Consider the following 13,941-nt stretch of genomic DNA (forward strand, 5'->3'; position numbering starts at 1 on the left):
CTCCGAAAGGCTCTTTACTGTGTGGCCGAGGCCTCAGCAGCATTTGGCACATTTACAAAAGAGACTGAAAAGGAGATGGCAGCGCGATGCTGCAGGAGAGGGGGTGCCTGGCAGAAACATGCAGTTCCTGGGGCAGCAGGGCCAGCTGGGCTGGGCTGTGGGGGCTCCCAAAGTAGGGGACTCCCTGGTCCAGTCTCACCACCATCCTGCCTGCCTGGCCATGGGGAAATCCTGGCTCACTCCATAATAAGTTAATACAAATCACAGCAAGAGAAATATATACAAGGCGTGAGCCTCTGCCCTCAGCAGTGCTCTGGACAGGGGCTCCTGCCCTGCCCTGCCCCAGGGCCCCCCCGGCCACTATAAAAATCCAGTCGCCAGCAAAACAGCGACGGTCTCTGACACTGCAGGGGTCCCCACATCCCTGAGGCAGCCCAGCCTCCGCCCAAAGGCTGGAGCCAGTGTCCTGTCTCCCATCAAAACATTTTGCAGGGGATGCACCCTGCCAGCGCAGCTCCCGCTGGACAGGCACCACTTGCCAGCATCACGCTGGGAACCACCTGGCCCTGGCAGTCTCTGCCCCAGGACCACCCCGGTCCAGCTTGGGAAAAAGAGGAGTGGCAAGCTGCTCTGGGGTGTAGGGAGGGTGGCTAGGGCAGGGGGACCTTCTGAGGAGGCAGGTTTTGGGAAATGTTGCCTGGGAGCTGCTCTTGGGGCCAGGGTGGGACAGGGCACACATGCTCAGGGGAGTCCCTGCGGGGAAAAGGGCTGTGGGACCTGCTCTTTGAGGAAGGGACACAGGGGACAGGCACTTGGGGAGTTGCTGGGTGGTGCGATGGGTTGGGGGCAGGCATGGGGAGCTGCTCTTGGGAAAGTGGGGGTCAAATATGGGGAGGGAAATGTTAGGATGCAGGATGAGCGTGCCCGGACCATAGGGTAACACGCAGCAGTAGGGGCTCAGGAACCCACCACCCCAGCAGAGCCACTCGCACTGCACGTCTATGGGTGCTGGTCCTTGGGCTGAGTCCCTGCCGAAAGGCTTCCCCAGCACCTCTGGATCTCAAGGGCAGCTGGAGCTTGCCCAGACAAGTCCCACGTCTCCAAGAAGGGTCTCCATCTGCAGCCCCCAGCTGCACGTGGCCACATGGGGCCAAAGACACAGCCCTGCCTGTTCCAGGGGTTCTGTCGGAGCAGGCTGGGGTGCTGGTGTTGCTCGAGGTCACAGGGTTGGCTTATACCCTCACAGCAGGGCCAGAGCCCGTGGTGAGGGGCACGGTGGAGCTGCAGTCATAGTCCAGGTCCACCACAGCGTGGGAGCTGGTGATGAGACTGTTCAGAGATGGTCCCGTCTGCCGTTCCCGGAAACTCTGGATGTAGCTCTGCTTGAGAGAGGGGGAACAGAGAGTGAGAGGGGCTCTGCTCCTGGCTCACTCCACCCCATTCCACCCTAAACTCTGCAGCAGCCCATCCCCTTTCCCCTGAAACAGCCCTGTGCAATCCCCAGCACTTGGGCCCTCCAGGGGCGGGCCAGAGGAGGGAGAATCTCATGCCTTCCCTGGGCACACGCTTCACACCTCGCCTACCACCTGTTTCTACTATGCCCACAGTGCTTCGGCCAGCAGTTTTCATTTGCTTGCAAAGCCTGAATTGCTCTGTGGTGGTGATGTTCTAGCTTAGCTCTTCCTGAGCTGCCCGGTCCCTGGGATGCCCCAGTCTCATCCCTTGAGGAGCTCAGATGTCAACTGAGGTGCCTGGACACCTTTCTGTGCCGCGGCCCACCCACATGGAGAAGGAAGGGCTGTGGAGTCTGGGGGAGATCTCTACCCTGGCTGTGGGACTCACGGGGGAGAGCACGTCCCCATCAAAGCGGCGCACAGGGTTGGGCTTGCGGCGGTAAGCAGGCTCTGGTGGGTGGGCTTTGTGCTGGTGGGGTGGCGGGTGGTGGGGTCTCCGCTTCTTCTTCTTCTCCTTTCGGTCTTCCCTCTGCTTGATGCGCATCAGCTGCACCCGGCGTTGCTGCCGGCTGATGATCACTGTGGAACAGAGTAGCCTGTGAGGACCAGGGAGCACACCCAAATGGTCTCCCAAACCACTGGCACTCAAACCAGTGCCAGCTTTGTGCACCCAAGCCTCCCTTTGAGTGCTGTGCTGCCAGAGAGTCCCAGAACCCATATCTGTCCATGCAAACCAGGTGCTGGGAACCTCCACACCAGTTCCCCAGTGTCCCTGGCTCCTGCACTCACCCTGAGCATGCACATCTCCCTCAGTCCCCACACACCTTCTGTATGAGAGTAGCCCTCGCCTGTGACCTTCCATTGGACCAGGACACCCAGCGTGGTGAGGAGTGGCCAAACGCCCAGAATGACCCAGCTGTACCAGCACACGGGGCGAGCAGGGGCCACCTTGATGCGCTCGTAGATGTATTGCACCAGGAGGAAGAGCTCGATGAAGTAGTCGACGGTGACAGTCATGATGGCACTCCCAAAGACGGCAGTGGAGAGGGTGGTGAAGAAGCGCTGCCACTGCAGGGTGAGGACAGCGAAGAGCATCCCCACACCCAGGAGAAGCGCAATGGGGATCCACACCGTCGGCGGGTGGTAGAATTGCTCCATCACCACCAGCGTGGCCACCGCCAGCAGCAGCCCCAGGAGCAGCCCCACCATGAAGAGGCCAACGCTACGCACCAGCATGGTGACCAGCCCACACAGGACTCCAATGCCCAGCCCGATGCCCACTGAGGCCTCCACGCTCAGCTGTGTGTCCAGCACCCGCTCCTTGTAGCACAGCATGAAGATGATGATGGAGCCGAACATCAGCCCTGTCAGGAACATGACGGCCTTGAAGCAGCGGTAGCCTATGGAGAGACCACCGCAGTCACGGAGTGGATGGACAGCACCCCCAGCTCCCCCTGCCCTTCTCCCTGCTTGCCCCACCAGCTGCTGGGCTGGCCTGGCTCACCAAAGAAGCAGTAGATGATGCCAAAAAGGCAGCACATGGCACACACCACCGAGGGCACCACCTGGTAGCGATGCTCAATTTCCTGCTGGCAGCTGGGCTCCCACTCCTGGCCTGGCTCGTGCGGCAGCAGCTTGAACCGCAGCGTCTGCACAGTTGCAGTCATGGCTCTGGGGACTCCTGGGAGAGGCATCAAAATCTCCACTCCTGCCTCATGGCTTGCCGGCAGAACTGTGTCCCGGCAGCCACCCCACCTGGTGAGAGAGAGACAAGGGGAATTGAGACACCACTGGCATGTGCCCGGAAGCAATCCCACCACTCAGCGCTCAGCCACCAGAAATCCTGCTCTGTCCCCCCACTATCTGCGTGGGAAGGGAGGGAATGGGGGAACAGGCTCATTGGTGGAGGTGCAGACTGTCACACAGCATGTGGCTGAAGGGATGCACTGTCCCCAGAGAATCTTCCTGCACCTCCAGGAGCTTCGTGTTTTATAATTTGTCTGTGTCTTCAATTTCCTGCCCGTGGCTCTCCAGCACCCTTTTCCTGCTCGATTAACGGGAGACTTCCACAACCTGGTATTTTCTGCCTGTGAAGTAATTATGCTCAGTAATTAAGTCACCCCTCAGTCTTCTATTTTTATAGGCTAAACAGATTGAGCTCTTTAAGCTTGTACTCCAAGGCATTTTCTCCAATCCTCTAATCATATTTCTGGCTATTTTTCATCTCTGCTCCAGCTCCTAGTGTCCTTGTAAAAACAAATTGGGCCTCCACACTGGATACAGCCCTCCCATGCCAACCCATGGGGCCAGAGGGGCACCAGACCTAGATGTCCCTGCTCCTTACCCGAGGGCTCACCCCTAATGCTGCAGCTGTGCCAGGACGCTGAGAAAGCAGTTACTGGGCCCCCCGCAGCGCCTACACAGACGGAGGGGTCATAATCCCCTGCAAAGGCTGATCCAGCTCCAGTTTAAACCTAATTACAGCGGCCGTCTGCCTGTTTCCACCTGGAGCCAGTTCCAGCATCCCTTTGCCCCTGTAGTCCCTTTAAAGGCTCAGTTGGTTTAGAATGGGTTTATTGTCACTAATTGTCCCCAGGCCAGCATCACTCCTTCCCAGTGCCAAGTTAAAGCAGCCAGTTCAGGACAGCTCACAAAAGCAGCGTTCTGAGAAGGAGCAGGAAAGAGGGCAGAGGCTGCAGTCATGGCTCCCTGTTGCCCAGCATCTTGCTGCTGCCCGGTCGGACTCCACTGGCATCTCTTCCCCTGCCACTGGCCTCCTCCTTCCCTCCGGCTGGGGAAGGAAACACCAGCTAGGGCAAATCCCCCTGGGGAAGCCAAGCACAGAGCCTAATCCCAAGAAAGCAGGCGGGCACAGAGCGGGCAGCCAAGCACGGGGCCCCGGGGGGAGGGATGCTAAGCAGGATTGGACTTTACCCGCAGAGCCCAGGAGCGACGCGCCGGCCCTGGCGGGGCTGGGTGATGCTGTGTGGGGTTAGGGCAGGGCTCTGCCGCCCCAGGGGGCCGGGGATGGGGCATGGCACGGCTGGCTGGCCGGTGTAGGAACAGCATGGCTTGGCACGGCTCAGCGCGGCCGCTGGAGTGGCAGGAGGGCAGTGAGGTGCTGCTCTGTGCCCCGAGCGCACGCCGGGCCGGTGCAGAGCTCAGGGCAGGGCCGCCCGGGAGGGTCGGTGCCGGTGGCGCGGCGGGCAGGGCTGCGGGCAGCGGCGCGGGCGGCTGGCGGCGCCCATTGGCGCGGGCACTGTTGCTAGGGGAGCCCAGCGCCTGCTCATTGGCGCCGGGACTTACCCACCTGCTGCCGCCCGCCCCGGGCCCCCCGGCCTCCTCGCCCCGCGGGGCAGGGCGCAGCGGGGGCCGGGGGCAGCGCCCGGGGCACGGCGCCACCGCGGCGCCCCTCGGCCGGGCCCCACCGCTCCCGCCGGGCCCGGGGCCGCCGAGGCGGGCGCGGCGTTGCCGAGCGACAGCCGCAAAGGCCGCCGGGGCGCGGGGCCGCTCCGCCCCTCTCTTTGTTCGGGGCGGGGGTCCCGGGGGCCGCTCCGCCGGGCCGAGCCGCACGCCCATCCCGGGCTTCGCGCTCGCTCCGCCGCACGAGGGGAGGACCGGGAGCCGGGTGCCGCAGCCCTTCCCCCGAGGGGTCCGGCGCGTCCCCCGCCTGCCGGACCCCCACATGCTGACCCCCCCGTGCCGCTCCGCCCGCTCCCACCTGCGCTCCCGGCGCGGCAGCGGCGGCGGTCCCGCGGCGCCCGGCGCTCCCGGCGCTCCCGGCGCTCCCGGCGCTCCCGGCCGCGGGCCCCGCGCATGGTGGCGGCGCGGCCGCCGCGCGGTGCTGAGCGGACAGCTCCGCTGACGTCACCGCGCCGTCACCGCGCGCCGGGGGCGGGGCCTCTGCGATGGGCGGGGCGTGAGGTGGGGGCCGTGCGGTGGGGCGGGAAGTGGGGTGTGCGTGGGGTGTGATTTGGGGTGTGCGTGGGGTGTGATTTGAGGTGTGCGGTGGGGTGTGCACGGCACGTGCACTCGTGTGTACATCGGGGTGTGCATTGGGATGTGCCCTTGGGCGTGTATTTGGGTGTATAATGGGGTGCGCACTGGGGTGTGCACTGGGATGTGCATTGGGATGTGCTCTGGGGTGTGCATTTTGTACACTGGGGTTTGCACTGGAGTGTGCCCTGGGATGTGCTCTGGGATGTGCACAGGTGTGTGCATTGGCATGTGGCCCAGGGTGTGCACTGGGCTGTGCACAAGCACGTGCACTGGGGTGTACATCAGGGTGTGCACTGGAGTGCCATTCCCTGTGCCATGGGGGAACTCAGTCCAAGGCCCCATGTGCAGCACAGTGCAGTGTGCTCTGTGCCATGCCATGCGTGCCATGTGCTGGGTGTACAGCGGCTGTGAGGGCTGTGGGCCTCTCAGGATGGTGTTTTGGGACAGAGTGGATTGGGGTGCAGGGGTGTGGATGTCAAAACTGCAGGATAACCTCGTGCCAGTTGTGCATGCGGCTGTGCAGTGTGCAAGGGGCTATGCCAGAGCCACGACAGTGTCTGCATTCTGATGGGGCAAATGTGCACATCAGGGGCACCTAGAGCAGCTGCCCAACACCCCCCACCCCGTGAATGGATGGGAGATACAGCCATGGCAAGCAGGTGTGGGGACACGGCACCCTGCAGAGGCAGAGCTCTCTGGAGCTGGCACCTCCTGGCTGTGGTGCACAGGGACCCCCGGGAAATCCTGGCAGGGAGAAAGCTCTTGGCAGCAGCTGCCATTCCCTGGCAGCCCCTTCCCAGCCCCATGCCAACACTGGAGAGACAAAGGCAGGAGCTGCAGCTGGTGGGGGGCTGAGAAGGGGCTACTGGAGGAACGGCGCTGCTGCCTGCTTGCCCCACAGGATCTCCTGAGGCCAGGCATGGGGATCCTGGGCTCAGCCACTGCCCAGGCTAGTCCTGGGAAGGCATGTGCTCTGACCACAGCTTCTTCTCCATGCAGGTTTCCCAGGCTAAATGTCTGAAAACTTTATTACTTTCTCTGATCTGTACTTCTATCTAAATATAAATCGAGATCAACAGGGTAATTTCAGAATGAAACCTCTCAACACTCATGTAAAATGATCTAGGTTTGTACAAGGTGGATAAAGTTACATATTCCAACCCATAAAGGAAATCAAATACGTCTATTTCTATCATATTTCTCTGTGTACAGAAAACAGGCTCCTTTGTTTTTTATATGATCATGCCCAGTTTTTGACCTTTGTGCATGGAAAATCTCTGCTCACTTCTTAGTTCTGCATCTTTTGCCTTCCGGTATCTCCTCATCCCATTGCATTCTCTCTGTTTCTAGTTTTTATATGTTCTTCATTAAACTGCCGTCCACGTGACCGCCTTTGCCTTTTGCTTGTCTTGGCCTATTCAGGAGAAAAAAGGCCTATGAAAATGAGCCGAACTTGGATGATGGTCTAGTATCTCAGGAGGGTGGGATGCTGCCAACCGCTTCCCGATGAAAACAGGCTGCTTTGTTTCAGAAAATGAAAGAGATCCTGGAGCTGAGTGGGCCCCCAGCTGCCCTCAGTGCCCTGCAGTGCTCTGTGGCTGCTGGTGTTCGAAAGGGCAGGTGGGCTGAGTTTCATGGGGAGGGTGGACTGGGTTCCCCACCAGCCAGAGTAAATCCAGAGGCCTTTGAGAGTCTCAACGGCTGTGAAGCTGCCGGAAGTGAAGCCATAGGCTGGGAATGGGTGGAAAGGCCAGGTCCTCCTTCTTGTCCTTATTCAGTAATGCCTGGCACTGAGTGCCATGTAGGGCTGCCGTCTTTACAGCTTCTGGGTTGGATCATTCCTGTGCTGGAAGCTCCGTTTGTGCAGCAAACTCTGCCCCATGCTGGTTCCTCCAACTCTGTCTGCCCAGAGAGCTCTCTGTGGCGGCCGGTGCAACAGTGGCTATGTGCTGCAGACAGCTCGTAGTGGGATGGTGATCCGACCGAAGGAGCCCACTTTGGTGCAGTTTGACTCACATGATAAGGGTCCCTGCTGCTGGGATTTCCTGCAGTCTGCCTGTCCTCGGGGATGGTTTGCTGCTCTGCATCCAAGGGGCTTCCAGCTGGCACGCCCGGCGTGCTCAGCTGCCAACTGCAGCGCGCTGCTCACGCTCTGCTGAGGCCAGACCCCCAGCCCCATAATCACTGGGCACCTCCTGAGGACTTCCAAGTAGAGCCCAGCGCCACCCCCGCATCTTGTGGAAGACCCTCGGGCAGCGATTTGAGGAACGCGTCGCTTGAAGCCCACCATGAATTCACCAGCGGCGTGGTTTGGGCTGTCCCGGGGAGGGAACACACGGCCTCGCGGCGGCCACCCTGCCTCGGGCACAAAGGGCCGGGGAAACGCGCCCTTAAGCCGGCTCAGATGCCGGGTCCCCGGCGGACGCGCTTTCTGAGCCGGAGGGCGCTCTGTGAGCGGGGGAGCTGCAGTGCTGCCCCGCAGCGCCGGGGGCGCACACGGCGGCGGGGCAGGGGCCGGTGCGCGGCACGGAGCGCGCACGGAGCGGGCACGGAGCGGCCCCGCCGCGCCTCCCCCAGCCCGCCCGGAGCCATCGGCGGTGCGGGACGCCCCGGCCGTGCCCGCGGGGGGTCGCGGCTGCGCGGTCTCCCGGCAACCCGGGCCCACCCCCACACCGCCCCCGCCCTCCGATTGGCCGAGCGGCCGCGTGACGCGCCTCCCGCGGCGCGGCTCATTGGCCAGGGCGGGTGACGAGCGGCGGGGCGGGGCTAGCGGGTGACACGTCGGACGGCGGCGCCGCCAGCGGCCCCCGGAGCCGCCCCCGGTCCCGGTTGCGGTCCCGTCCCGGCCATGCGGCTGTCGCTGGTGCTGTCGGTGCTGCGGCCCGCCGGGCCCGTGGCCATCGGCGTCTCGCTGGGCTTCACCCTCAGCCTGCTTAGCGTCACCTGGGTGGAGGAGCCCTGCGGGCCGCCGCCGCACCCCGCCACCCGCCCGCGCCCCGACGGCGGCCCCGCGCCGCCCCCCGGCCCCGCCAACGGCAACGCGGCGCGCAGGCCCAACGCCGTGCCCGCCGCGCTGGGCGCCGACAGCTGGGAGCCTCGCGTCGTGCCCTACCGCCCGCCCAGCCCCGGCAGGGCCGCCAAGAAGGCTGTCAGGTGCGGGGGGGCCGGGCCGGGCTGGGGGAGCTGGGCCCCGCTGGGGGCGGGCGGCCGCCGCTCCCCGGGCTTTAGCTGGGGGTACCTGCGGCCGAGCTCGGGGTGCCCGGGTGTGGGCGTGTGCCTGCCGGGCCGTGGCTGGGGAGCTTTACAGGAGGCCCAGCGATATACTTGATCCTCCCGGCAGCCACCTAGGATTTCTCTCGCTGCAAGCGCCCTCTGCCCCCCCCCCCCTTCTCCTTACCCCCAGCAGGCACCCGGAAGAGCGTCCTGCCCACGCTGCTGCCCGCTGTGTGAGGGTTGCTCTCTGTGCAAAGGTTCCCTGCTGTGGGAAGGCTGCCTGCTGCAGCACGTGCTACTGGGCACCCTGCCATGGTCCCCTCCTGCCTGAGCAGGGACCCCTCCCGTGGTGGCTTGTCCCCACCCGGCGCTGCAAACTCCAGCCTGCTCCAGAGCCGGCTGCAGCCCTGTCTCAGTGTCCCCTGGATGACGGGGCAGGCAGTGAAAGGGCCTCCTTGTCCTGGCGAGGTGGTGGGCGGATGAAGGGGGCTGAATGGGGCCAGTGTGTACCAGGCAGCGGCTGGGGGACGGGATGGGGGGAGTCGCTTCCTGCTGCTGAACTAGGCTGGGAGAATGAAACCTGAAAGTCATTGTGAGTGCGACAGCTGGGGGCTGTGGTGGGGAGGGGGACACAACCAGCCCCTTGCTGGCTTCAGCCACCTGTGTGGGCCCTGACTTCCTCAGGGAGGGCAGCAAGGACTCTCCTGCCTGCCTGTATGTCTGTCAAGGGCAACAGGAAGGTGCTTCCCAGTTTGTCTCTCCTGGCTAGGGCTGGCCTCATAGTCTGAGTGCCTGGCAGGTCGTGTCCTTGCTAGGGCTAGAGTGTGCAGCCCTGTTTCATGCTTTTAGCTGTTTTCAGTCTTTTGAGAGCCTCTGTTTTAAGCTGGACCAGCCAGCTCACGGGAAGGGAGGGTCCTCCATGGTCTCAGGTTGATGGGGGACCTCAGCAAAGTGTTCTGCTGTGCCTCTGGTATAATGGCAGCCGGTGATGCTGGGGTGATGTCTTGTGTGCATGGTTGAAGCCTGGGAGCAGTTCCTGCAGAGGAGCTGAGGTTGGTGCCATTGGTTGCAGCAGGGAGGGTGCAGGCTGAGGTGGGGTGCAGTGCCCTGGAGCCAGACATTGTCTTCCTCCTGCAGGACCCGGTACATCAGCACAGAGCTGGGGATGCGGCAGCGGCTCTTCGTGGGTGTGCTGACCTCCAAGAACACGCTGAACACACTGGGGGTGGCTGTCAACCGCACTCTGGCCCACCGCCTGGAGCGCCTGGTGTACTTCACGGGCACACGGGGCCGCAAGGTGCCCCACGGCATGGCGGTGGTGACACACAGTGACGAGCGGCCCATCTGGAACATGTACCAGACTGTCAGATATCTTTTGGACCACTACGTGAACGACTTCGACTGGTTCTTCCTGGTGCAGGATGATACCTACACAGAGGCACACCGCATCAGCCGCCTGGTTGCCCACCTCAGCATCGACACCCACCTCTACCTGGGCCGTCCCGAGGAGTTCATTGGTGGGGACACTGAGGGACGTTACTGCTACGGAGGGTTTGGCTACCTGCTGTCCCGCAGCCTCCTCCTGCTCCTGCAGCAGCACCTGGAGAGCTGCCGCAATGACATCCTCAGTGCCCGGCCTGACGAGTGGCTGGGCCGCTGCATCATCGACTACACAGGTGTCAGCTGTGCTGAGGAACATGAGGTAGGTCCTGCAGCAGAGATGTCCCAGGAGGACTAGCTCTTTCAGCGTGACATCCTTTGAGTTTGCTGTGCTGGCATCTACTGGGATGGGAGTGCATGCTGGGGCTGGCTGTGACCTATCTCTCCTGACTGGCACAGGGTCTGCATTACCACTATTTTGAGCTGGGGAAGAACGTGGACCCTGAGCGGGAGACTGATCTCCGTTTCCAGAGTGCCTACACTGTCCACCCCGTGCTGGATCCCCTCCAGATGTACCGGCTGCACAAGTACTTTGCACAGGTGGAGCTTGAGAGGACCTACGAGGAGATCCAGCAGCTCCAGGTGAGACTGCTTGGTTCTTAGTGTCTTGGTTCCATCTGTCATCCCTGTGAGCTTTCTGGTTGTTCTACAAGTTTCTCACCTGATCCTGCTGCGGGACATGATCAGTTGAGCCCATGTGGCTACAGAGGCAGTACTGCTGGAGAGAAGCTTTGGACCTAGATAGGTCCTGGAGATATGGTGGTTGTTCAGGGTGATGAGGCGAACAGGGTACAGAAGTTTGTCAGCAAAGGCCAGGTAGGGTGGGAGAGTAAACCTGAAGTGCTGGACGGGAATCAGGTTGAAGGCAGAGTTGTTCTGACACTGCTCTTTGAGCCAGCTCTGGCAGATCTCTGAGTATCAGGAGTCATCTTGCCTGCTGCCAGAGCTGGAAGACCTACTTGTGCCTTGGCTCTCACTCCTCAATCTCTTCTCTTGCAGCTGGAGATCCAGAACGCCAGCAGCCTGTCTGCTGATGGGGACCACAGTGCCACGTGGCCCATCGGCATCCCGCCCCCATTCCAGCCCAAAACCCGGTTTGAGGTGCTGCGCTGGGACTACTTTACTGAGGAGCAGGTCTATGCCTGTGTGGATGGCTCCCCCAAGTGTGAGCTGCGTGGTGCGGATCTGGCGGACGTTGCCGACGTGGTGGCCACGGCCATGGAGGAGCTGAACCGCAAGTACCAGCCGGTGCTCCGTGTCCGCAAGCAGCAGCTGGTGAACGGGTACCGGCGCTTCGACCCCACACGGGGCATGGAGTACACGCTGGACCTTCAGGTGGAGGTGGTCACCCAGAAAGGACACAGCCGCTCCATCACAAAACGTGTGCACCTGGTGCGGCCCCTCAGCGAGGTGGAGATCATCCCCATGCCGTATGTGACAGAGGCCAGCCGCATCAATGTCATCCTGCCGCTGACGGCCCATGACCGGGACTATGCTGCTCGCTTTTTGGAGGCTTATGCAGCAGCCGCTTTCGAGAGCAGTGAGAATGCAGTGCTCACCTTCCTCTTCATCTATGATCCCTTTGAGGCCCAGCAGGTCACCCAAAACGACATCTTTGCCTCTGTGAAGGCCCAGATCACTGAGTATGAGCGCAAATATGCGGAGGTGAAGATCCCGTGGATCAGTGTTAAGACAGATGCACCCTCCCAAATCAAGGTCATGGACATTATCTCCAAGAAGCATCCCGTGGACACACTTTTCTTTGTGGCCGGTGTGGGGACGGAGGTCACCATCGAATTCCTGAACCGCTGCCGGATGAACACCATAAACAACTGGCAGGTCTTCTTCCCCATCCACTTCCAGGGCTACAACCCAGCCATTGCTTACCACAACCAGGTGCCACCTACCACGCTGGACCTGCTGCGGGACGTGGGGCGGTTCGACCGCGATGTCTTCCATGAAGCCTGCTTCTACAACGCCGACTACATGGCAGCACGTACCCGCATGGCAGGTGACGTGCAGGAGAATGAGGACATCCTGGAAACCCTGGACATCTATGACATGTTCATCAAGTACTCCAACCTCCATGTCTTCCGGGCTGTGGAGCCCGCCCTGCTGCAGCACTATCGGCACCAGGCGTGCAACCCTCGGCTCAGTGAGGAGATCTACCACCGCTGTGTGCAGAGCAGCCTGGAGGGCGTAGGCTCTCGCTCTCAGCTGGCCATGGTGCTTTTCGAGCAGGAGCAGGGGAACAGCACCTGAACTCTGGGGTGCAGAGGGGCTGGCCCTGCCATGCCATGCCTGCCTGCTCACCCCACCTCTTCTACTGCCCAAATCTGTCTTCCTTCTCCCAGCGGCTGCAGGGATTGCTGGTACCCAACCTCATGACTTGCCCTGCTGGGGCTGCCTGGACTGGGGTCTGCCAGCCCAGGGTGCCTGGGTCTTTCTGGAGTGGCCATGGCTATGCAGACCCTGGGGCAGGAAGGGGGCAAAGTCACTGAGCTGCAAGCTGGAATGCCTGGCTCGTCATCCCAGAGCTGCTGGCTGCTGACCCCATCCCTCTGTCCTGTCCCTGCTCCTCAGCACAGGGGAGATGGGCTGCCCTGTCCCTTGCTGTCCCCCCTTGACTGGGGGAACGTAGAGCCCAAGGGTCCCTTGCTGGAGGGCCATGACTGCCACAGGGCCTGGAGTGATCCCTCGTGGTTCCCCCAGTGCCCTGGGACAAGCCTGTGCCCTTCACTCCTTTGGTTCATTGACCTCGTTGTGCAGAGAGGGCCGTGTCCTTGTGCCTGCCACAGGCTTGGACAGTGGGATGGGGCATTGTCCCACCCCAAAAGAGCAAGAAGGAGGTTGGTTTTGGGGTTTTGCCACTTGGCAGTGAGCTGGAGTGCTCCTGGCTGGTTGGGGTGTGGGGGACTTGGCCCCTGGGGCCAGTGGGCACAGGGGGTGCTGGAGGGGATCCTGCTGTATTCACATACCGTGAACTGCTCCCCATGGGAACCGTGACCCAGGCCGCTTTGGCCTTCGCAGTATTGATAGGACGTCGGAGGTCACAGCCCTCAGACGAGAACCTCCTGACAGAGGTGGGATCCCTCCCCAGTGTGGGGGTCAAGGGACATGGTGCCCGACACTGGTGGGCATGGCAGAGGGCTTGGCTGTGCATCTCCTAAGGAGAAAGCGACTGAGGAGCCGCTCTCTGCTCCTGGTTTGTATTTAATAGGGGAAAAGGAGGGGAAATGGGTTGCATTTACACTAATAAAATGGAGAGATGAACTAGTGAGTCTGGCTGATTCTTTCATGGAGCACCTCTGGGTGTTCCTCTGCAGGTCTGTGGTGGTAGGTGCTGGCTGTTTGTACAAACTGTAGGTGCAGCTGGTTGGACAGATTCCTCACAGGCATGCTGCTTTCTCCAAGCACCTGCAAACATCCTCTACCTGAGCTAGGAGATGACTGCCTCTTCTTAGGGAGACTGCAGGAGCCCATTTCCTTATGGACAGGGTGGCAGATGCTGGGCCAAGCAGACTCTGAAGTACATGCTTGAAACCCTAAAGTCATGCACCTCTTCTGATGCCCATGGTCCCTCGGGCTGTCCTGCTGTAACTACCTGCCAGTCACTGGTGGTGCAGCAGGATGCTGAGCCCCTTGGCATAAAAAGTCCTTTGTCTGCCCTGTCTTTCCTCTTGCTGTAAACTTGCGGTCTCACTGACCAGTCCTCAGCCCTGTCTGTGCATGGCAAAGCACTGGTGAGGGGCTGGTGCAGGTGTGTGTCCTCCTGCATGTGCTCTCTCCATAACAGTCTGTGGTATGTGTGTGAGTAATGTGGGACCCCTGGCCC

The 13,941-nt window shown here is 61.6% G+C and overlaps 2 protein-coding genes across 2 annotated transcripts; one reads left to right on the forward strand and one right to left on the reverse strand.

The window, feature by feature from the left end:
- Position 1: 1 nt before the first annotated feature.
- On the reverse strand, positions 2-5,283 carry TMEM198 (transmembrane protein 198). Its single transcript, XM_050340166.1, has 5 exons — positions 5,176-5,283; positions 2,959-3,209; positions 2,279-2,854; positions 1,843-2,033; positions 2-1,379 (listed from the first exon to the last, which is right to left on the reverse strand). Exons 2-5 carry the CDS (start codon positions 3,146-3,148, stop codon positions 1,233-1,235), a joined length of 1,104 nt encoding a protein of 367 aa, XP_050196123.1. The 5' UTR covers positions 3,149-3,209; positions 5,176-5,283; the 3' UTR covers positions 2-1,232.
- A 2,987-nt stretch (positions 5,284-8,270) lies between these two features.
- Positions 8,271-13,379, forward strand: CHPF (chondroitin polymerizing factor). Its single transcript, XM_050340287.1, has 4 exons — positions 8,271-8,606; positions 9,804-10,368; positions 10,506-10,688; positions 11,106-13,379. The coding sequence occupies exons 1-4, from the start codon at positions 8,302-8,304 to the stop codon at positions 12,366-12,368; spliced, it is 2,316 nt and encodes a 771-aa protein (XP_050196244.1). The 5' UTR covers positions 8,271-8,301; the 3' UTR covers positions 12,369-13,379.
- Positions 13,380-13,941: the final 562 nt, after the last annotated feature.

The sequence above is a fragment of the Myiozetetes cayanensis genome, unplaced genomic scaffold, assembly GCF_022539395.1.
Source record: "Myiozetetes cayanensis isolate MyiCay16 unplaced genomic scaffold, myiCay2020 scf9, whole genome shotgun sequence".
NCBI classification, from domain to species: domain Eukaryota; kingdom Metazoa; phylum Chordata; class Aves; order Passeriformes; family Tyrannidae; genus Myiozetetes; species Myiozetetes cayanensis.

Coding starts and splice junctions, on each gene's coding strand:
- CHPF (XM_050340287.1), top strand. CDS start 8,302: ATGCGGCTGTCGCTGGTGCTGTCGGTGCTGCGGCCCGCCGGGCCCGTG. Junction 10,369..10,505: donor GCTGTGCTGAGGAACATGAG/GTAGGTCCTGCA, acceptor TGACTGGCACAG/GGTCTGCATTACCACTATTT. Junction 10,689..11,105: donor AGGAGATCCAGCAGCTCCAG/GTGAGACTGCTT, acceptor CTTCTCTTGCAG/CTGGAGATCCAGAACGCCAG.
- TMEM198 (XM_050340166.1), bottom strand. CDS start 3,148: ATGCCTCTCCCAGGAGTCCCCAGAGCCATGACTGCAACTGTGCAGACG. Junction 2,855..2,958: donor CATCATCTACTGCTTCTTTG/GTGAGCCAGGCC, acceptor GTCTCTCCATAG/GCTACCGCTGCTTCAAGGCC. Junction 1,380..1,842: donor ATGGGGACGTGCTCTCCCCC/GTGAGTCCCACA, acceptor TCTCTCAAGCAG/AGCTACATCCAGAGTTTCCG.